This window comes from Leptopilina heterotoma, unplaced genomic scaffold (genome assembly GCF_015476425.1).
Source record: "Leptopilina heterotoma isolate Lh14 unplaced genomic scaffold, ASM1547642v1 Lhet_64, whole genome shotgun sequence".
NCBI lineage: Eukaryota > Metazoa > Arthropoda > Insecta > Hymenoptera > Figitidae > Leptopilina > Leptopilina heterotoma.
Genome location: NW_025111150.1, coordinates 42,497 through 66,892, shown reverse-complemented (window position 1 = coordinate 66,892; position 24,396 = coordinate 42,497). Strand labels below are relative to the sequence as shown.

General features: G+C 22.8%; 1 protein-coding gene across 1 annotated transcript in view; it reads right to left on the bottom strand.

Annotated features, from left to right (window-relative positions):
- Window positions 1-24,396, bottom strand: part of LOC122509924 (homeobox protein aristaless-like) — a 156,673-nt gene that overhangs the window by 107,919 nt on the left and 24,358 nt on the right. The window contains exon 2 of the mRNA XM_043624253.1: window positions 11,761-11,818. Coding sequence (XP_043480188.1) covers window positions 11,761-11,818 — 58 coding nt within the window. The remainder of the gene's footprint in view (window positions 1-11,760; window positions 11,819-24,396) is intronic.

Genomic DNA, 24,396 nt, shown 5'->3' with positions numbered 1-24,396 from the left:
AGTAAACTTTCCTTTTGAGAAACATTCGCCATTTGTTTTAAGGATTGATAATAAGTATTTAATTAGCAAATATTTGGTTAGTATAAATATTTAATTAGCAAATATTTGGTTTGTATAATAATTAAATTGGAAAATATTTGGTTAGTATAAATATTTAATTAGCAAATATTTATTCAGTAATTAATTTAATTACTAAAATAATTACTTGTGTGAATTAAAATCTTTGCGACATGATTGCAAACCTAATAGCTAATACTGCAACAAATCAAAAAATTATGAGGGTGTAGTATCAGCATAATGAAATAAACATAGTCGCAAGAATGAAAAATGAAATAATTATAATAGTAAAAGCTATAAAAGACTTGGTTTCCTAGGTTTTTCTCAGGCAGTAATGACTTTAACTATTTATCATTGAAGTAGGATGATAAGTATTAATGTCGTCGTCTCATAAAATGATACAAAATAACTTTTATGAAGGATTTGCCTCATTAAACGTCTGCATAGATTGCCAGTTAATATCCTCTTTTATGTTTCTCTTTTCGTCATTCTATATACACACACCAAGAGTTTTTTTTACTTACAAAAAAGACTTTTTTTATTTATATATATACACGTATAATTGTTTCAAGGAAAATGCAATTAGGAATTTGTTTTTCTAAAAAAAGAACTCAAGTAATTAATGGTAAATCAAGCAATTGCTTTCTTGCAAAATAAATTAATTATACACGTTGAGAAGAGATTTGCTGTAAAATCGAGTGGATTTTTCGATTTAAAGAGTTTCTAGTAATATTATTGAATATGTGTATGCGGGTAATGTTTGCTTGATTTTGAAACATGTGTTCTCTTTTAAACAAATCTTCTTTCTTTTTTTTAATTTAATAATGATAGCTTTATAATAAATTACTAATTTTCTTTCTGAATTCGAAAAATAATTTTTAAGAAAAAGGAATTTTTTTTTTGAATGTGCGTTAATTTTGAACTGTATTTAAAATTAACTATGACAAAATTTACTTTATTAAAATTGCAATTGTATTTTATGAAGTAATTAAGAAAGTTTCTTTCTTCTAAAGACCAGTTTGTCGTATTTGTAATTTATTCATCATCAAATATAATACTTTTGTCCTTTGACGCTATGGGATCAGTTGCTAATGTCCAGAAAGTCACTGTCCGGTAACGTTTCCGAAAAAATCATTAAATCATTCCAAAGTATTTAAATTTATAGAGAAATATTTTTAGCTCGTCACCTGCTTTTTGGAACGATTCAGCAAAATATATATCCTAAAGGATAATTTTCTTTGAAGCAAACCAAAGTGGACAAAAACTTCGAAGAAAAAATGCTACCCGTGATAATAAATTTTACTAAACTCCCTTTTAGTCGAGCTAAAAGATACTTTTGTCGAGAAAAGTGAAAGGAAGAAAGACAAAGTAGTGTGAATTATGGTGGAATGGTGGACAGCTGATACGTAATATAGGATAGGTTATATAGAACTAAACACAGGGGTTGTCATTAACTGGGAGCTCACTCGAGATAACTACTACCTGCCACCACGGGGCTAATTTTCCTCCTTCCACCCTCCATTCTCTCACTCTGAGCTTACTCATCACCAAAAAAAAATCACATAAACTCACTTTGTGCTGGCTGTTTATTTTCGAATGGTGCATATCACTTTTCGTAATGGCCTCGCTAAATTAAAAACTATGCCCTTCGGCATTGTTTTACGAATAGTGTGTACAAAAAACATCTTCAGTCGCTGAATGCCATCATCAGTATAGGGGAGCACAAAATCATTCGATTCGCTCGGTTTCTTTCGTCTTAAAAATTTCCGCCATACCACACCGGAAGAGCCACTATTTCTTCTGCGAAATTTACTCAGCTGAATCTTTCCTACGCTTCAATAAATTCAATCGTCGCATTCCTCTATCTCTCTCTTGGGTTGCAAAATAAAAAGCAATCTCTTTAATTTAGACAAATTATTCTGAATAAATATTTTTAGCGCTTCTACATATTAATTCAAAGAGGAATTATTGAAGTATGCATTAAAATCTTTTAACTCCCTAAGTCATTGATACTTATTTCTAGCTGACCTAGGTCATTGAACAATTCATCTCGTTTATGAGAGAGTTTTCATGCCACCTTGACGGCAACTTAAAGAAACAGAATGGCGCCAAATTCAAATGGAACAAAACAAAAAAAGGTAAATTTAAAAAAGCAGAAAAGTACTTCGTTGAAATTCCAACTTTTTCTCCTTCATTCATAACAATGAAAAATGTAAAAAAACAAGTACTCTTCTAATTGGCGAAAAAAGAACGAGACTGTAATAAAACGAATATACAGAATAAAAAAAGAAGAAAAGGGAGATACAAAGAAAAGTTTCTTGAATAAATTAGCCGTTGGTTAAAAATATGTCTACGTTCAGTGAGGAGAGTGCTTGATATTAAACTCGTACCTTTCAGTCTCGCGAGCTTTACGACATGGAAATTTATGGCGTGCCATTCAACCTCGACGCCATCAAGCAATTTGTCGCGGAGTAATATCGATCTTTTTGCTATCATCTTTTGTGGCACCGTATAAACACAGACAGTAGAGGATGCGAGAGAAGAAGAAGAAGAAGAGACAAGGACACACGATAAAGAAAGAAAGAGAGAAAGAAAGTTGAAGAGGAAACAGAATAAAAAATTCGAGAAGAGGAAGGATGCATCGCTCCTAGTAGAAGAGTTCCAAAGGATTGAAAGTGTCGTCGCTCGTGCCTGGTAGCTTGCTCGCACAGTTAAGTCAGGCAAAGATATCCCAAGCACCTGTCTCTTTAGAAAACGTCCAGACTCGCTGCGTAATTACTTGTCTCGTTTCAATCCCGCTTCGTAAATTCTTCTTCAAATCAACCCTTTTCTTTTTTTTCTTCTTCTAAAATATACGCGCGACTTCCCACGGCGATGTCTGTCCATTATCTAACACTCCAACAATCAACGATTATTTATTCTTTATCAGTTTTCAAGATAAATTATTTTATGATTCCTGAAGTATTCTCGAATGGTTCTTGAATAATCTGAGAATTTTTTACACGAACAATTGTTATTATTGAATGTTTGAATTTATCACTTGGTCGTCTTAGTTAAAATATAAAACAATAAGTTGAATAATAATTATTATTTTTCCTTTTTATTTATGCTTATAAAATTATTTACCATTGGTAAATAAAAGTAAATAGGAAGAACTCGACAGGTCATTGATACTTATATTTAAATAATCTTATTTATGAGAGAGTTTTCATGCCATCTGGACGGGAACTTAAGGAAGCGTAATGGCGCCAAATTCAAATTTAAAAAAACAGAAAAGCAAACTAAATAAAAAAATAATTCTCGTTCAGTATTTAAATTTATACAGAAATATTTATAGATATTCACCTGCTTTTTTGGAACGAATAAACAATTCAACCTCAGATTCGACGGAATATAAATAAATCCAAATAAAAAATTAATTTCATTTTTAATAATCTCTTATTTAGAAAAAAAACTGTTTTTATTTTTTTACTTTTGAGAATGAAAATTAAATTTCTATCGAGTAGATTAGAAGAGCTGTTTAGGCATAAATTTCAATTTTAATTAAAGTTTATCTATTTCTGTTCAAAAAAGAAATATTTTTAGATTCCGTCGAGTCATAAAAGGAGAGTTTACTTTTTAAAAAAAAGATATGCAAAACTATTTAATTTTCCAAAATTTGTTACATACAAACAAAATTATGTAATTTAAAAAAAAGAATAAAATAATAAATAATATTAATAATAAAAAAAATTAAAATACAAAAAATAATAAATAATAATATACAAATTAGGAGCAACTGGGAAAAAAATCCTTCACCAATTTAAAAAGTGAGAAAATTTTTTTCTAATTTCAATACACCTTATAAGACACTTTCTCAAAGTGCATTTATGAGAATTTATATAAATTCTATATATATACGATAAGGAATTACCGCGGATCAGAGGTCTATAAATTGTTGCCTCACTGAAAAATATCGTCGGAACACAAACAAAGGGCAATTATGCGTGAGTCACAAAACGAAATGATAAAATTTTTCTCATGTTGCACAATAGTAAATCTCACTTTCTTTCCATCGTGCGGTTTTCGTTTATATTCTCGTAGTGCGCATTTCATTTTCCATCGAGAGGTACATCAACTTTAGATATGTCTTTTCCTGGATCCCGAAAACAGGTTTCAATTCACGAATAATCCCCCCCCCCTCTCTCTCTCTCTCTTTATTTTTTCTCTTTTTTCATTGCAAAAATTACTAACTTTTATAGTGCTCAGTACTTAAATAAAGTTACACCTTTGCATTTTTTGCCAGCGATTTCACATTATCTGCTGGTAATTAATTTTAATTGCAATTATCTAAAGGAGCTGCAAATTTCAACTAGGGTGAAAAACCATTTTTTTAAATGAATTTTTGTTTGAAAAAATTAATTTTTTTTCTATTTTAAAGTATTTTTTACTTTATATTTTTTTTAAATTAAAACTTTTTAAAATTTTGAATGTTCAAATGGAACGACAATATTTTTTATTGCTGTTTTCAATTTTAAATTATTTTCTAAAATTTTAATTAATCCTTCGAAACAATTCAATTTATTTTTTAAATAGTAAAATCTTTGAAAAAATTCAATTATTTCCAATAAAATTTCATGAAAAAATTCTTTTTTTTTAAATAGCTGTAAAAATTTTCAAAAGAAATCAATTATTTTCTAAAATTTGAATAAATTCTTCGAAACAATTCAATTTTTTTTAATCTTTGATAAAATTTTTCTCTAAAAAATTCAATTATTTTCTAAAATCGCTGTAAAAATTTTTAAAAGAATTCAATTATTTTCTAAAATTTGAATAAATTCTTCGAAACAATTCAATTTTTTTTTAATTTTTGATAAAATTTTTCTCTAAAGAATTCAATTATTTTTTAAAATCACTGTGAAAATTTTCAAAAGAATTTAATTATTTTAAAAAATTTTAATAAATCCTTCGAAATAATTTAAATTGTTTTTATAAATTGTAAAATTCTTCAAAATAATTCAATTTTAAAAAAATTTTTAATAACATTTTTCTCGAAAGAATCCAATTATTTTCTAACTTTTCAATTAAAATTATTCAAAAAACTACATTATTTAAAAAAAATATATAAAGAAATTCTTTAGAAGAATTTAATTATTTACAAAAACTCTATTTAATAAATTGAAGAAGTTTTTTGAAAGACTTCAATTATTGTCCATACCTTTAATAATATCTATTCTTCGAAAAAATTTAATTATTATCTCTGTTTTAATATAATTTCTTGAACGAATTAAATTATTTTTGAAAATTGTAATAAAATGCTGAGAAGAATTTAATTATTTTCTGAAAATTTTAAATAAAATTCAATAATTAAATGTTTAATTTTAATTCGCAAGAAACACGATTATTTGAAAAATTTGAAAGAAATTATTCATAAAATTCAATTAATTGCAAAATTTTTAATTAAAATTTTAAATTATTAAAGAAACTCCATTATAAAAAAATTCAAAGAAATTCTTCAAAAGAATGGAATTAGGATTTTTAAGAATTTTAATAAAATTCTTCACAAGAATTCAATTATTTTCATAAATAATCAAATTGTTCGAAGGGGTTCAATTATGCTCAATTTTTTTTTTTTTTTGATAAAATTCTTTGCAAGAATAATTTTTCGCAACAATTTAATTATTTTTATAAATAATAAAATTTATCGCAGGAATTTTTAATTATTTTTATTACAATTTTACATGAATTGATCAAAAAAATGTAACTATTTTTAAAAATTTAATTTCAATTTCTCAAAAAATCAATTATTTAAAAAAATGTTTTTTTTTAAATTCTTTGGAAGAATTCAATTATTTACAAAAATATTAGAATTTTTCACATGAATTCAATTAATTTTTTAATAAAATTTCGAAAGAATTCAATTATGTCAATAAATAACGAAATTACTCCCGAAAATTCAACTTTCTTGAGGCATTTTAATGAAATTCTTTGCAAAATTCAATTATTTTCATAAATAACAATATTCATTACAAAAATTCAATTATTTTTCAAAGTAATAAATTTCTTTTTGGAAATACAATTGTTTTAAAAATTCTAATAAAATCGTTCGCAAGAATTCAATTATTTCCTTAAATAATAAAATTATTCTCAGGAATACAATTATTTTTGAAAATTTTAATAAAATTCGTAGCAACTATTAAATTATTTTCATAATATAATAAAAATTTTACAGGAAATCATTTGAAAATTATTTAAAAAAATTTCTTCGCAATATTTCAATTATTTACATAAATAATAAAATTCTTTGCAGTTTAATTATTTACTTTTATATATATTTTAAAAATTTCTTCGCAATAATTCAAATTTTTTCATAAGTTACGAATGATTGCAGAAATTCAATTATTTTCAAAAGTAATAAAATTCTTTACACAAATTCAATTATTTTCAAAAATTTTATTAAATTCTTGGCAAGATTTCAATTATTTTTATAAATAGCAAAATTCTTCGACAAAATTCAATTATTTATAAAATTTGTATTAAAATTCTTGGCAAGATTTCAATTATCTTTATAAATAATAAAATTCTTCGCCGATATTCAATTATTTACAAATATTTTTATAAAATTGGTCGAAAGAAGTCAATTATTTTAAATGCAATTTTAATTAAATTTTTTTTGAAATAATTCAATTATTCTTTCAGATTTTAATAGAATTCTCCAGAAGAATTCAATTATGTCGATAATTAACAAAATTATTCCCGAAAATTCAATTTTCTTGAGTCATTTTATAATAAAATTCTCTGCAAAATTCAATTATTTTCATAAATAACAATATTCATCACAAGAATTCAATTATTTTTAAAAGTAATAAATTTCATTCTTGAAAATTCAATTATTTTTAAAAATTCTAATAAAATCGTTCGCCAGAATTCAATTATTTTCATAAATAATAAAATTCTTCGAAGGGATTTAATTATTCTAAATTTTTTTTTTTGATAAAATTTTTTGTAAGAATTTAATGATTTTCAGTATACATTAATTTAAAAATTAAAAATTTGTTCGAAAACTCATTTATTGTGGGTAAAGTGATTGAAACTCGAAATTTGCAGGTTAGGAAACGCAGGGAAAAAAAGGGGCGCGCATGCGCGTTAGCGGATGCGCGAGCTTTTTTTCCCCTGCGTCATTTAATTTTTTCCCTCTCTTACGAATTCAAAATTTTATAAAAATAAATGTAAATAACAAAAAAGAAAAATAAAATGTAAATAAATAATGTACGAAACTAAAGTTCCACTTAACTTTAGACAGATATGTAACTTTTTGTTAAATTGAAATTTATAAACGTCTTTATATACTCTGGGAGTAATATGTCTCAAGGTGTATGGCGTGCGAGAGCCATTAGTGGATATATTTAATTGATGAAATGAGGGCTTCTCATCAGGTTAATTCGATATTCCGCAAGCCAATAATGTTATTTCAGTAAGTATGCCGTCACATGTATTACGATAAAGATATGACCCGCATGTTTTCCATTTCTGTGATCTTTGCAGCTGGCCCAAAACGGTTATATCAAACGTCAGATGCGCCTCCACCTCATTACTATTTAATATATCATTCAAGGTGATATTGTAAAGTGCTTCGCGCGAGCAAGATCTCTCGTTTTATTGCAGTGCAACAAGATTTTTTTTTATACTTATAATGTTCCGCAAACACACATAACATTCCGATAATATTTCCTAGAGGGCATAATTTCATCTGCATTTATATTTGCGTTAACAGCGCATCAGCGCAACAGCATGTCACTAAACTCACATAAATTATTCTCGGGTGAATTATAAATACGGAATCAAAGGGAAAATTAATTTTCCTTTTAAACTCCTGCGTGATAATTGCAATAAAATGTTCTTAACGTCCCCTTTTCTTTCTCTCTCTAGAAGCGCATGCGAACGAACGTCAAAATCTAATTACTTAATACAAACTAAAGTAAATTTTAAAAATTTTTAAAAAAATTTTAATTATTAAAATTTTATAAACTAAAAAAAATACAGGCTTTGCACTTATCAACTACTTCTATTTTTTCTGAGAATTTCCGCAACATTAAATTCGCTAATAATAAAAATCAAAAAACTATTCTCAAAAATTATACTCAAATTCTTTAAAACAATTCAATTATTTTCGAAAAATATTCGAAATTCAATTATTTCCATATTTAGTATTTTCATAAAATTTCGCAAAATAATTCAATTATTTAAAAAAAAAGTTGATAAAATTCGTCCAAAATTCAATTACGTAAATTCTTCACAATAATTCAATTTCTTTCACTAATAATAACATTTTTCATGGAAATACAATTATTTAAAAAAAATTTCTAATAAAATTCTAAGAAAGAATTCAATTATTTTTATTAATAAAACTCATCGAAGAATTTCAATTCTTTTAAATAATATTTTAAATAATCGAAAAATTCAATTATTTTCACAAATAAAGTTTTTCCACAAGAATTCAAATTACATAATATAAAATTTTCATAATATTTATTACATTTCGAAAAAATTAATTATTTAAAACAATGTTTATAAAATTCTTAAGAAGTATTCAATTATTTTCGAAAATAAAAAACATTTTCACTGAAATTCAATTCTTTTTAAACATTTTCATAAAATTTTTCACAATAATTTAATTATTTTCATAAACTATTGTTCTCGCGAATTCAATTATTATTTATATTCAATTGATATTTAAAATAATTGATTTCTTTAGAACAATTTTATTAAAATATTTGAAAATAATTGATTTCCTGTGAAAAATTTTAATATTTTTTTAAATAATTGAATTCTTCCAAAGAATTTGTAAAAAACATTTTTTTAAATAATTGAATTCCTACAAAGAATTGAATTCTTGCTAAGAATTTTATTAAAATTTTCAAAAATAATTGAATTCCTGAGAAGAATTTTATTATTTATAAAAGTAATTGAATTTGGAAGAAAAAATTTATTAGTTTTAAAAATAATTGAATTCTTCTGATGAATATTGTTATTTACGAAAGTAATTAAATTTTGCAAAGAATTTTATTAAAATGACTCAAGAAAGTTGAATTTTCGGGAATAATTTTGTTAATTATAGACATAATTGAATTCTTTCGAAGAATTATTTATGTAAATAATTGGATTCTTGGGGAGAATTCTATTAAAATCTGAAATAATAATAATTGATTTGTTCGAGGAATTAAAATTAAATTTTTGAGAATAATTACATTTTTTAACCAATTTCTGTAAAAATTGTATTAAAAATAATTGAAAATTCCTGTAATGAATTTTATTATTCATGAAAATAATTGAATAGTTACAAGAATTTTATTAAAATTTTCAAAAATAATTGAATTCCTGAGAAGAATTTTATTATTTATCAAAATAATTAAATTGTTACAAAGAATTTTATTAAAATTTTCAAAAATAATTGAATTTCTGAGAAGATTTTTATTATACTCAATTATTTTTATAAATAATAAAATTCATCTCAGGATTTCAATTATTTTTAAAACAATTTTACAGGAATTGGTAAAAAAATGTAATTATTCTTAAAAATTCAATTTCAATTCCTCGAAAAAATCAATTATTTAAAAAAAATGTTTTTTTCAAATTCTTTGGAAGAATTCAATTATTTAAAAAAATATTAGAGTTTTTCACAGCAATTCAATTATTTTTAAATATTTTAATAAAATTTTTTTGAAACAATTCAATTATTCTTTTAGATTTTAATAAAATTCTTCCTAATAATTCAATTATTTACATATAAATAATTGTTCGAAAGAAAACAATTATTAAAGATAAATAACAAAATTATTCCTGAAAATTCAATTATTTTGAGGAATTAAATAAAATTCTTTGCAAAATTCAATTATTTTTAAAAATAATAATTTTTTTTTCTTGTCAATTTAATTATTTTAAAAAATTCTACTAAAATCTTTTGCAAAAATTCAATTATTTTCATAAATAATAAAATGTTTTTTAGAAATTCAATTATTTTCAAAAAAATGTAATAAAATGCCACACAGACATTCAATTATTCTCAAAAATTTTAATAAAATACTTTGTAAAATTTAATTATTTTTAAAAACTTTTCGCAACTTACTGATTTTCGATATTTACTATTTTTATAAAATTTCCAAACAATTTAATTATTAAAAATTTTTTTTGTAAAAATTTTCGTAAGAATTCAATTCTTTTCATGAATAATAAAAATTTCTCAGGAATTCAATTATTTAAATTAGAATTTGTATGAAATCAGTTTTTTTAAACTACTTTTTTTTTAGTTTAAAAAGATACTTTTTGCTACTTGATTAAAATTAGTTATCAAGTGGAAAAATGTGAAAATCATTTTCAGAAAAAAAATCGAAAAATCCCAGTTGAAATGGTGCACTTTCAGGAGAAACACCAACATCGCACGCGGTAAAATTGCCCATTACGAAGAATAGAATTAAATTTCCGGATCAAATTAGTTTAAACAAATTCGACAATAATACTACTTTGGCGTTATTTAACGGAAAAGATTTGTAATCACGAGATTGAATTACATAAATCAGAAGCATAAAATTGTACAGTTTTACCGCAGAGATTGGAATTATAAGCAGCTCGGGGAATTTTTTTTCGCAAATGTTACAATCACCAGACCACAACTTAGTCGTTAAACATCAAAAAGTAAATTATTACAATAAATAATAAAACTAAAGTTACATTTCTATCAATTTTCCAAGCACTTCCGTTTCTCCTATACAAAACAAAAAAATCTAAAACCTTTTCAAACTCCTAATTATTGGACTAATTATTTTTAATTTAGGTTAAAATAGCCAATTATTTTAAATTTTCTTCGCTTTTTTTTCACAATATTCTTTAAGATAATACAAGAATAAAATAAGAAGAATAAAAAGAGTAAAATAAGAATAATAAAAGGAATAAAATATAAAGAATAAAAAGAATAAAATATAACGATTAAGGAGAATAAAATATAAAGAATAGAGAATAAAATATAAAGTATAAAATAAGAATAAAGATATCAGAAAGTTATTATTATTCTCTTGGTAAAAAAGAATACAATATAGCTACCGTTATTTCATTTTCAATTTTATATTTTATATACAATATAGAGAAAAAGCGGAAAATAACAAAAATATTCTTGTCAATTAATATTTTCTCGGTCTACTTTAATGGTTTCGTTTAAAACAAAATTACATAGTTGAACAAAAGATTTCTTCATTTAATTCAGGTCTAATAACTACCTTAGCGAAATTTTTTTTTTTTCTTTCAACAGACAAGTAAAACTTTTAGTCAACCGACCATGAATTGTTACTTAGAATTTATTTGTCACAATTACAATCATTATCCTTATAATTTCACGCAGTCATGCTATTTTCGAGAATCAAGATCATATGATGCATATGCGCATACACTCACTGGGAAAAAAATTATTTTTGAATCAAATATAAATTCTATTTTGTGGTATGAACTTTATTTTTCGGTTAATCCAAACTCCATAAAGAAATATTTTATTTTTTAAGTTAAAGATGATGATATTTAGAAACCTGTAACTTTCTACATATCTTCCTTTATATAAAAATCTTCCTTTATTTATATTAGAACACATGTCTTTGTTCTCAAACCCTAATTTTATTTAGCTCTAGATTTCTCTACTTAGTGGCTTTTGTAAATTTTGAAATACAATAAATTACTCACCGAAAATAATGGTAGGGACTAATAAATTTTCCAAATATTCATCAAAGAGGAGACTCACCTGGAACAAAAAGGAGAAAACATACTATAAATAATCAATTCTAAGATAGGAAATTATAATTATTATAAATATTAATAATATAAATATTAATAATCATATTTTTAAACTAAATCTTTGCACTCGATAATTAATTTTAAAAAAGTATCAAAAAGTAGCTTTAGGACTGAAAAAAGTAGTGAAAAAGATAAGATTTAATTTTTACAGTCCAATTATGTTTGATTCAAATTAAATTTGTTTTATCAGTTTATATTATAAAGCAGCAGTATTATGTTTAGTAGTTACATAGTAGTAATCGGCAGTAATTTAACACGATGCCCCAAGTAATTATCGCGATAGAAAATTTTTGTCATCAAAAAGAGTTGACGCCTTTCCCGCATCCTGCAAACATCCCGTTACCTGCATCGAAAAATACAGTAATCATTGAAGCGACGTTGGAAAGAAGGGACGTTCGACAAATAAATATGGAGGTATATTATAGTAGCTTGATGGGTTCGTTGAGGCAAAAAATTGATTGTTCGCGCATGAGATGCTTTCTTCAGGCAGATTTTTACACCTGCAGAAACTATCAACTACTATATCTCTAGTTCCTTCGAAAATAGATTAATACTACCAACACCTGCGCGACTATATATCTCGTCTCTTTCATTTACGGCAAAATATATCGACGACGCGACTGAAAAAACACAAAAGTTACTCGGGAAAAAACGTGTCTAGAAAAATTAACTCTACAATAAAACTCAACAAGTCACTCTGAATTAGTTTTCAAGACAAAAACTTTAATTCACTGAGGAAGCAGAATACACCTTGGTCTAATTTAATAAATAATTCATGTAAATTTTCAAAATTTAAACGAACGGAATTTTTATGAACTGCTGGAGAAAGAATGAATAAAAAATTATTTAATTCCTAATATACTTTTTAAGATATTTCAAACTTCGCACTCAATAATTAATTTCAAAAAAGTAGCATTCAAACTAAAAAAACTAAAAAAGAAATAAAAAAAACTTTTAAAAAAAGTAGTAAAAAATTGGTTATTGAAAAATTAAACTTGACGACCAAAAAATCTCATTTTAGACACATCACAAAACTGACAAGAATTCCATTCTTTATTTTATTTTTCCGACTTTTTCCTGATTTTCATAAAAAAATATTTACTTCTTTCTTATCCTGCTAATAAATTGAATTCCTCCAACGAATTTTATTATTCATGAAAGAATTTAAATATTTATAAAAGTAATTTAATTCTTGCGAAAAATTTTATAAAAGAATTTTAAATAATTGATTTCTTTCGATTTATTTTTATGTGAATTCTAATTTAAATAATTAAATTCCTGACAAATTTTTATTACACATAAAAAAATTGAATTCTTACAAAGATATTTACAAAAATTTTTTTTAAATAATTGAATTCAGTTTGAAAATTTTATGAGAATAGTAAAGATATGAAAAATCATTGAATTGCAAAAAGTTTTTAAAAATAATTAAATTTTACAAAGAATTCTATTAGAATTTTTGACAATTTTAATGTGTATGTGGTAATTTAAAAAATTTTTTTTTGAAATAATTGAATTCCTAAAAAACATTTAATTATTTATGAAAATAATTGAAATCCTAAAAAACATTTTTATTATTTATGAAAATAATTGAATTTTGCAAAAAATTTTATTAAAATGCCCCAAGAAAATTGAATTTTTGGGATTCAATTATATAAATACAAAAATAAATAATTTAATAAATAATTGAATGATTTTTAAATAATTGAATCCCTGTAAAACATTTTATTTATGGAAATAATTGAAATATTGCGAAGAAATTTATAAAAAATTTCGAAACAATTAAATTCCTGTGAAATTTTTATTATGTTATAAAAATAATTGAAAATTTGCGTAGAATTTTACTAAAACAAAAATTTTTTTTTTTCAAATAATTGAATTCATTTAGGAAATTTTATAAAAACAGTAGATATTGAAAATCATTAAGTTAAGAAATATTTGAATTTTGGAGAAGAAATTCAATATTTACAAAGATAATTGAAATCTTTCCAAGAATTTTAATAAAAATTTAAATTTTGGAGAAGAATTTTGCTATTTATAAAAATAATTGATATATTAACAAGAGTTTTAAGAAAAATTTTGATAATAATTGAATTTTTGTGATAAATATTGTTGTTTATGAAAATAATTGAATTTGCAGTGAAATTTATCAAAATTCCTGAATATAATTGAATTTTGGCGAAGAATTTTGCTATTTATAAAAATAATTTAAATCTTGCCATGAATCTTAATGAAAATTTTGAAAATATTTGAATTTGTATGAAGATTTTTATTACTTTTGAAAATAATTGAATTTTGAAAAGAATTTTATTAAAATGCCTCAAGAAAATTGAATTTTCGGGAATAATTTTGTTATTAATCGACATAATTGAATTCTTTCGAAGAATTTTATTAAAATATTTGAAAATAATTGAATTCCTGTGAAAAATTCTAATATTTTTTTTTAATAATTGAATTCTTCAAAAGAATTTGAAAAAAACAAATTTTTAAATAATTTTTTTTTCGAGGAATTGAAATTAAATTTTTAAGAATAATTATATTTTTGGACCAATTCCTGTAAAATTGTATTAAAAACAATTGAAATTCTGCGATGAATTTTATTATTTATGAAAATAATTGAATTATTGCGAAAATTTTTATTAAAATGTTTAAAAAGAATTGAATTTCTGTGAAAAATTTTGTTACTTCGAAAATAATTGAATTCTTCACAAGAATTTTATAAACATTGTTTTAAAAAATTAATTTTTTCGAAATATAATAAATATTATGAAAATTATATTTTAAATAATTGAATTTTTCGATTAATTCATATTTAAAATAGTATTAAAAATAATTGAAATTGTTCGATGAGTTTTATTATTTATGAAAATAATTGAATTCTTGTATAAAATTTTATCAAAAAATTTTTTAAAAAATTGAATTTCTATGAAAAATGTTAATATTAGTGAAAGTAATTGAATTATTGTGGAGAATTGTATAAAAATTTTGTTACATAATTGATTTTTTCAAAATTTATTTGAAAATGCTGTTTTAAATTAATTGAATTCCTGTGGAAATTATATTATTTATGAAAATAATTGAATTTTGGACGAATTTTATAATTTTTTTTAAATAATTAAATTGTTTTGAGAAATGTTATGAAAATACTAAATATTGAAAATAATTGAATTTGTAATATTTATTGAAAATAATTGAATTTAGAATATTTATTGAAAATAATAAAATATGAAAATAATTTTTGAGAATAGTTTTTTGATTTCTAGTATTAGCATATTTAAAGTAGTGAAAATTTTAAAAAAACGAAGCTTGTTATTTTACGAGAGAAATAGTTTTGAAATTAACTTAAAAAAACTTGTAAATATTAATTAAAGTCAATTTTTTGAGGTTATGTTACGCACCGGTAGAAAAAATGGCGCAGGGAAAAAAAAGTCGCGCGCAGGCGCAAAGCGGCTGCGCGAGCCTTTTTTTCCCTGCGCCATTCTTTTTTATCCCAGTTTTAACAATATTTAAATAAAAAGAATTAAAATTTTCAAGTTGAGAAAAATTGAAAATTAATTGCTTCGAGAATAAAATGTTGCAAAGAAAAATTAAAAGAACATTGAACACGAATGCAACAATGATATATACATGTTGATATAATCTTTGGAATCGCGTAAGAATTAATGGGTGTAGGATAATTATTAAATTATCTAGCAATGTGGTAATTTAATTGTTAAAGCGTATTACACTTGCAACAATAAATGAAAACGGATGAAATAATGATTAACGGTAAGCTAATTACATTATACATTTGCCTTCCTATATATATCAATGACCATCAGAATTATAAAACACTAGAAAATTTTTTAGAGAAAAAATAACACGTAAATTCTCACAATTTCTTAATTAATTCTTCAGAAACTAAATGAATCCATTCGTTACATTAAAAAGCAATTTTCCATATCTAAAAACACGTTTCCGACCTTCGTCAAAAAAAAAAAAAAAATTCATTTACTTCTTATCTAATTGAAATTTATTTTTACAAAATATTAGTAGCGTATTACAAAATGTATATATTCTTAAATAACTTAATTTATTTTTTAGCTACACTTATTTTTTCACACTTTTTTTAAAATTTACTTTTTATAATTTTTTTTTTTTTAATTTTGTTATAGGTAAATTTTTTTAGAATTTATTTTTCCATAACTTACTTTTTCCGTAATTTATACTTTTTCTTAACTTGATTTATTTTTTTATAACCTAATTTATTTTTTTACTTAAAGTAAATACTTGAAAGTAAAATATTACGAAAGAAAATATTGAAAAATTTGAAAAGCAATGAAAAAGGCGTTAATTTGCTTAATGACGAAAATCTGCGCATATACAATTAGGTACGAAGTATAAAATAAAATATATTCTATAAATGACGGCACACATCAACGTATATATCGCATCGTTAAGTGAACGACATACACAAAGAGAGAAATAAATTTGCACATAATTATTGTGTCACTTAACTGTTCGAACAATGTGGAGTTGATGAGTAACCGGTTAATTATTAACTGTCACAGTTCTAAAATGATAAAGCTCCCAATTACGCAATTAGACCAAGTGACGTGGTTCTTTTTATAGAAAATTATATTATGTGAAAAAAATAAACTTTTCTACTAATTTATCCTCGATTAAAGAAATACAAAGTTTTTTATTTTGCAATTTACACTAAATTTCACGAACAGGAAAAAATTTTAATACGTGATGTAAAATTTTATTATAATAATGTCCCTATTAAAGTATTGAAGGATTAAATGAACGACGATTTTTTTAATGGTTTATTCGAATTTGAATTTTATTTTCATAAATAATAAAATTTTTCTTAGAAATTCAATTATTTTCGAAAGTAATAAAATTTTTCACAGAAATTCAATTATTTACAAAAATTTTTTTTTAAACTTTCGTCATGATTTCAATTATTTTTATAAATAGCAAAAATTCTTCACCAAAATTCAATTATTTTCAAAATTTTTATTAAAATTCTTGGCAAGATTTCAATTATTTTTATAAATGGAAAAATACTTTGCCAAAATCCAATTATTTTCAAAATTTTTATTAAAATTCTTGGGGATATTTCAATTATTTCTATAAATAGCAAAATTCAATTATTATCAAAATTTTTATTAAAATTCTTGGCAAGATTTCAATTACCTTTATAAATAGTAAAATTCTTCACCGAAATTCAATTATTTTCAAAAACTTTTTTCAATTCAATGAATTTTCAATATTTACTATTTTAATAAAATTTCCCCAAAGATTTCAATTATTTAAAAATAATTTTGGTAAAATTCTTCACAGAAATTTAATTATTTTCAACAATTTTTTTAAATTCTCGTCATAATTTCAATTATTTTAAAAATTTTTATTAACATTCCTGTAATATTTCAATTATTCTTATATAAATAGCAAAATTCTTCACCAAAATTCAATTATTTTCAAAATTTTTATTAAAATTTTTCGTAACATTTCAATTATCTTTAAGAATAGAAAAATTTTTCACCAAAATTCAATTATTTTTAAAACTTTTATTAAAATTCTTGGCAAGATTACAATTATTTTAATAAATAGCAAAATTCAATTATTTTTAAAATGTTTATTCTTTATTAAAATTCTTGGCAAGATTTCAATTATCTTTAAAAATAGAAAAATTCTTCACCAAAATTCAATTATTTTCAAAAATTTTTCTCAATTTAATGATTATGAACATCTATTATTTTAATAAAAAAAAAAAAATTTCCCTAACGAATGCAATTATTTAAAAAAAATTTTTATAAAATTCTGCGCAACATTCAATTATTTTTATAATATAATAAAAATTTCACAGGAAATTATTTACAAAATTTTTATAAATTTCTTCGCAATATTTCAATTATTTACATAAATAATCAAATTCTATTAAGGATTTCAAATTTTTCAATTATTTTCAAAAGTAATAAAATTCTTCGCAAAAATTCAAAAATGATCAAAAATTTTAAAAAATTTAATTATTTGCCAATTTTTTTATAAATTTCTTCGCAATAATTCAACTATCCTCATAAAAAATAGAATCTTTTACAGGGATTCAATTATTTTCATAAACAATAAAACGCATTGTAGAATTTCAATTATTTTGAATACAATTTTAATTTAATTCCTCGAAAAATGCAATTGTTCTGAAAAATTTTATTAATGTACGTCAAAAGAATTCAATTATTTAAAATTTTGTTGATAAAATTCTTCATGAGAATTCAAGTTTTAAGAATCATTCAATTAATTATTTATTTTTGTACTTAAATAATTGAATTCTCGTAGAATTTTTTAATAAAAATTTATTTAAAAATAAATTATATGTAAAATTTTGAAAATTAAAAGCACTATAGCTTGAATTTTAAGAAATAATGAAATTTTAAAAATATTTTAAACTGAAATCTTTAAAACTGCGAATATTTTATACTTTTAATTAATAATTCTGTTAAATTCATTTTTTTTTTTTTTGAAAAATTTTAATAAAAATTTTGTTGTAGTTATTTGAAGTTTTTAATTTTCTACTGTATATTTAATTGAAGAATTTCTAAGTTATCAAAATTTCAGAAAATTGAATTTTAAACAAGTGAATTATTAAAATTCTCAAAGGCATTTGTCAAAAATTGTTAAAAATAAGTGATTTTAAAAAAAAATTTTAGTTAAAAATTGTTGTAAATAATAATTAAATTTAAATGATAAATATATTTTACTTAAAAAATTAGTTATTGATGTTTTCGAATAATTTTACAATTAAAGAAATTCGCAAATAAATGTATTAGAGGATTTTTTTTGAGTATCTAATAATTTTTTGAGAGAATCATCAGAATATTCTTTAGAGTGGGGGAAAAACTCGAAATTTTATTTGGAAATGAGAAAATTTTTGTGGTAACCCTGTATAAGATTTCGATTCTCAAAAGTTCTCTCTAAATTTGAATTAGTAAAAATGTTTACTGATTTGAATTAGTGACTGACTTTTTGCTTTTGAATTAGAAAATTTCACTGATAAATTAGTAGAAATTACTATTTATTAGTAAAATTTACTAATTCAAAAGCAAAAAATCAGTCACTAATTCGAATTAGTAAACATTTTTACTAATTCAAATTTAGAGAGTTTTATTCACTTGACAATTATTTGACAATAGAATTAAGAAATTCCTAAGTTATGAACTCCAGGGATGATAATATTTAAAAAAAACCAGTTTTGAAATAAGAAAATTGAAATGTTAAAAAAAATTTATACCGATTGGAATATTTACTGTAAACGATATTATTTAAAATTATCAAAGATTAAATATACAAGTAAAAGTGTTATTATTTTTGTCGTCAATTTCTCTTTTCTCTTGTTTCGTATATATATATTTTTGTCAATGGTGTGTTATCGCCTGCTCGGGTAAAGTAAAGCCTATATAACGTGACAATTAAAAAGTCATGTACGATATCGTAGGAAAATTCAATATATGATATAAGTGCTTATACTAACAGAGACATGTTAACATTATGGCAATAGTTAAGTTATACGAGGGTTTTCATTCGTGTGGTCATAATTTACCATGGCATTTAGATAAATAGAGATAAGGGAGCCCCTTCGGTAAAACTGGCACATCGCGCGCACAGGTACTTTACAATTTTGCTGGTGATATCCCGATTCTAAGAAAAGTGAAATATTCATGACATTATCGTAATTCGAAACACATTAGCGATGAGCGAATGCCGCATAATGAAAACTTACGATGATAACACTTATCATTACTCAACAAAAAAAAAAGAAAAAGAGGAAAGAAAAAAAATTATATATCTCTCACGCTGAAACGTTATTCGCAATATGTTTGATTAGTAAATTGCTAATTGTAATATATTGCATCATAATCAAAATACTTAAATATGTTTGTATATTCCTGAGTGGCTTTCATTATATTCACCTTTTTCTGCGAAATTTAATTTTCTTATCTTTTTCACTTATTCTTCTAATGTTCACTGAATCCAAGTTTCACGCTCAATAATTAATTTTTAAAAAAGTATCAAAAAGTAGCTTTAATACTGAAAAAAAAATTGGACAAGTGCGAGTTGTACTCGCACTGCAATGGCGGGTTCCGCACACAAATATTAAAACAATACTTGCAACATTGATCGGTAATTGGTAGAATTAAAATAAACAATTATAAAAATATATTAAAATCATTTGATAAAAAAAATAACTAAAAAAATTAAAGTATTGTATATATCTAATATTGTAAACAATAATAAGCAGAGGAACAAAATTTTCAAAATTTATTATAGTTCCTCTGCTTATTATTGTTTACAATATTAGATATACAATACTTTAATTTTTTTTAGTTATTTTTTTTTATCAAATGATTTTAATATATTTTTATAATTGTTTATTTTAATTCTATCAATTACCGATCAATGTTGCAAGTATTGTTTTAATATTTGTGTGCGGAACCCGCCATTGCAGTGCGAGTACAACTCGCACTTGTCCAATTTTTTTTTATTTTTAGTTAAGAAATTAAAGTCAGAAAACAATCTCTCATTTATTCGCTTCAAATTTCACTCTCTTCCTTAAAATATTTAATGCCACGTGTTTAAACTAAAAAAAATTAAAACAAATTTTTTTTTTTGAAAACAAAAATTAAAAAAAATTTTTTTTTGATTTTTTTTCAAAAAGTTTCTTAAATAAATTTTTTGTCGTCAGACTGTAATAATACACTAGGATACCAATTTTCAGCTCATTAGGTCAAATAATGTAAAAGTTAGGGAAAACAAATTTTTTTTTTTAAATTTTTTAGTTTTTCCTTGACAACGCTATGGCCATCATTACATATCAAGTTCTCTATATTTTTCCTGTAATATTCGAGTAAAAATACACCAGCATGCAAAATTTCAGCTCTCCATGTCGAATAGTTTAGAAGTTAAGGGGGGGGGAATGGTCACTTTTTATGCATTTTTGGCCAAAAATCTTGTTATTTCCTTGACAACGCTATGCCCATCACGTCCAATCACATTCGCTATATTTTTCCTGTAATCTACGAGTGAAAATACATATCTGGACCAAATTTGAGCTCTTTAGGTCAAATAGTTTAGCCGCTAGGGGGGGGGGACACGATTTGGCTACGGACAACAGAGTCTCACCAATAGGGTTCCGCCGATACACCGTAGGTGTACGGAACCCTAAAAAGTAGTAAAAAAGTAGCCATCAAAAATTAATTTTAACGAATAAAAAAAATTCTTTTCGTCGATTCACAAAAAATTGATTCAGTATTTCCCTGACTCTTTCCTGGTTTCAATTAAGAATATTTCTTTATACTAATCCAACTGAGAACTTGAATTCTAAATTTTTGAAAAGTACAATTATTTTCTAAATTTTTATCCTTAAAAAATATAATTGTATTTAAAATTAATTTTTAAAAGTAAGCAAATAAAATTAGATATTTAATAAAATTTAATTCAAAATTGTTCACAGGAATTAAGAAAATAAATTAATAATTTTTCAAAGTAAAAATTTAAATGTTAATACAGCTTTACAACAATTAAAATTTTTAACGATTGCGATTTAATAATCTTTTAAAATTTAGTTACTTCTAAAAAAATAATACTATAACGCTTTTAATATTCAAATATTATCTAAAATTTCAACTGAAATTCGTTTTTAAATCAATATTCTTATTAGAAAGTTTAACTGAAATTCAACAATTTAAATACAAAAATAAATAATATATAGGTATTGAATAATTGAATGTCTCTCAAAATTTAATTCTTGTAAAGAATTTATAAATTTTTTAAAAAATAGATTAAATACTATGAAGAATTTTATTATTTATCGAAATAATTGAATTCTTGCGAAGAATTTTACTGAATTCTTTTTAAATAATTGAATTCTCGTGAAAAATTTTATTATTTGGTAAAATAATTGAATTTGAATAATTGTGAAGAATTAAAGAAAGAATTCAAGAATTTATTAATTTTTTAAAAAATAATTGAATTTCTGAGAAGAATTTTATTATTTATCAAAATAATTGAATTCTTGTGAAGATTTTTACTGTATTCTTTTTAAATAATTGAATTCTCGTGAAAAATTTTATTATTTGAAAAAATAATTGAATAATTGTGAAGAATTAAAGAATGAATTATCAATTTTTTAAAAAATAATTGAATTACTAAGAAGAATTTTATTATTTATGAAAATATTTAAATTCTTGTGAAGAATTTTAATGAATTCTTTTTAAATAATTCAATTCTTGTGAAAAAGTTTTCTATTTGGAAAAATAATTGAATAATTGTGAAGAATTAAAGAAAGAATTCAAGAATTTATCAATTCTTTAAAAATGAATTGAATTTCTTAGAAGAATTTTATTATTTATGAAAATATTTAAATTCTTGTGAAGAATTTTACTGAATTCTTTTTAAATAATTGAATTCTCATGAAAAATTTTATTATTTGGAAAAATAATTGAATTGTTGTGAAGAATTAAACAAAGAATTATCAATTTTTTAAAAAATAGTTGATTAACTAAGAAGAATTTTATAACTTATGAAAATATTTAAATTCTTGAGAAAAATTTTATTTAATTCTTTTTAAATAATTGTATTCTCGTGAAAAATTTTATTATTTGGGAAAATAATTGAATAATTGTGAAGAATTAAAAAAAGAATTCAAGAATTTATCAATTTTTTAAAAAATAATTAAATTCGTGAGAAGAATTTTATTATTTGTCAAAATAATTGAATTATTGCGAAGAATTTTACTGAATTCTTTTTAAATAATTGAATTCTAGTGAAAAATTCTATTATTTGGGAAAATAATTGAATTCTTGTGAAGAATTTTATTAAAGTTTTTAAAAGTAGGTAATTGTATTGTTGAGAAGTATTTTATTATTTATGCGAAAATAATTGTATTCTTACCTGGAATTTTATTTGAATTTTTATAAATAATTGAATTTTCGTGAAAAATGTTATTGCTTGTGAAAATAATTGAATTCTTGCCGTAGAATTTTATAAAAAGATTTTAAATTGATTTTCTTCGAAAAATTTTATGAAATATTTCAAATAAATCAATTCCTGTGAAAATTTTATTACTTATAAAAAAAATTAAATGTTTGCGAAGAACTTTATCAAAAATCTTTCTTAGAATTTTATTAAAATTGTATAGATATTGAAAATCATTGATTTTCGAAAAGTTTTTGAGAATAATTGAATCGTTTGAAATAATTTTGTTACAATTTTTATTTTTTATAGTTTTTTTATTTAAACTATTAGCGAATTTAAAGTGATGCAAATTTCCCCCAAAAATAAAGAAAAAAATAGCTTTTAAATTTTAATAGTGTCATAAATCTAAAAAAAAAAGTATCAAAATAGTAGCAAATTGTAAAAAAAGTAGTAAATAGTAGGTTTTAGTAGATAAGTGCCAAGCCGAATTGAACATATTTCTGTCTCGTGAAATTGAAAATACGATTTAAATCCTTTACTTTTCAATTCTTTATATTAAACTTTATAATTCAAAAAGAAACATTTTTCAACGCTCAATTACACAAAATTCTCATTCATAAATTAATTATGAACTCAATCTTCGTTACAAACAAAGTAAATAAAAAAAAAACACAATTTCCAAGATGAAAAAAGAACCACAATTTCCGAGTGAAAATCAATCTTAGACGCTATATATATACAGATGAGAAAAAAAATTAATTAATTTAAAAAAAAAGTCACGTAATATAGGCGAGTAAATACAGATAATTACCAGAGTAAACCCGAGAGGCGTAGATCTAAATTGGATTTCGAGCGCAATGGGAAAAAATTTAATTGATACGATTTAGATGTCGATAGAATAGTAAAACGCTATCAACCGATTCATTTTAAATCATTCCTTTTTTTCGAGACATAATTCCCGTGAAAATTGAAGAAAAATTCTCCTACAACGGAAATGAAGATTCTGCATTTTTTTGATTTATTTAAGTATAGATTAGCAAACGTAATTATTAGTTTAAATCATGAAAAAGAGAAATGTTAAGTGTTCTGACACATTTTTTTTTTTTTTTTTTTTTTTTGTCATTGTGTGTATATATGTGTTTATATATCAAAGACGTATATTCAAGCAGATTGGAAAACGGCTAATAACGAAATATCAAAGCCTACAATTTATTCTTCCTATAAACTATTTACTAATCTCTTCCGCGCAACATGAATATATTCATCTTCACACATATCACTGATAATTTCCCTTGCGATCTAAAAGTGGCTGTTGCATGCATTTACAAGCTATTTAATTATCAGTTGAACGCTACCATTTACAATTTACATCCGTCGCTTTTATTTCATTAATAATCATTTTTTCTATTTTTCTTTCCCGAGAGAGAAAACATTAACCTTCAACCCAGACTCAGGGAAAATGTGTTTATTTTGCTTATTAACCAATAATAAGTGTTGAATATTAACCTATTTTATCTTGTTGCAATAAAACATTTTGTAACAAAAATATTCAATTTTTTAATTCCTATG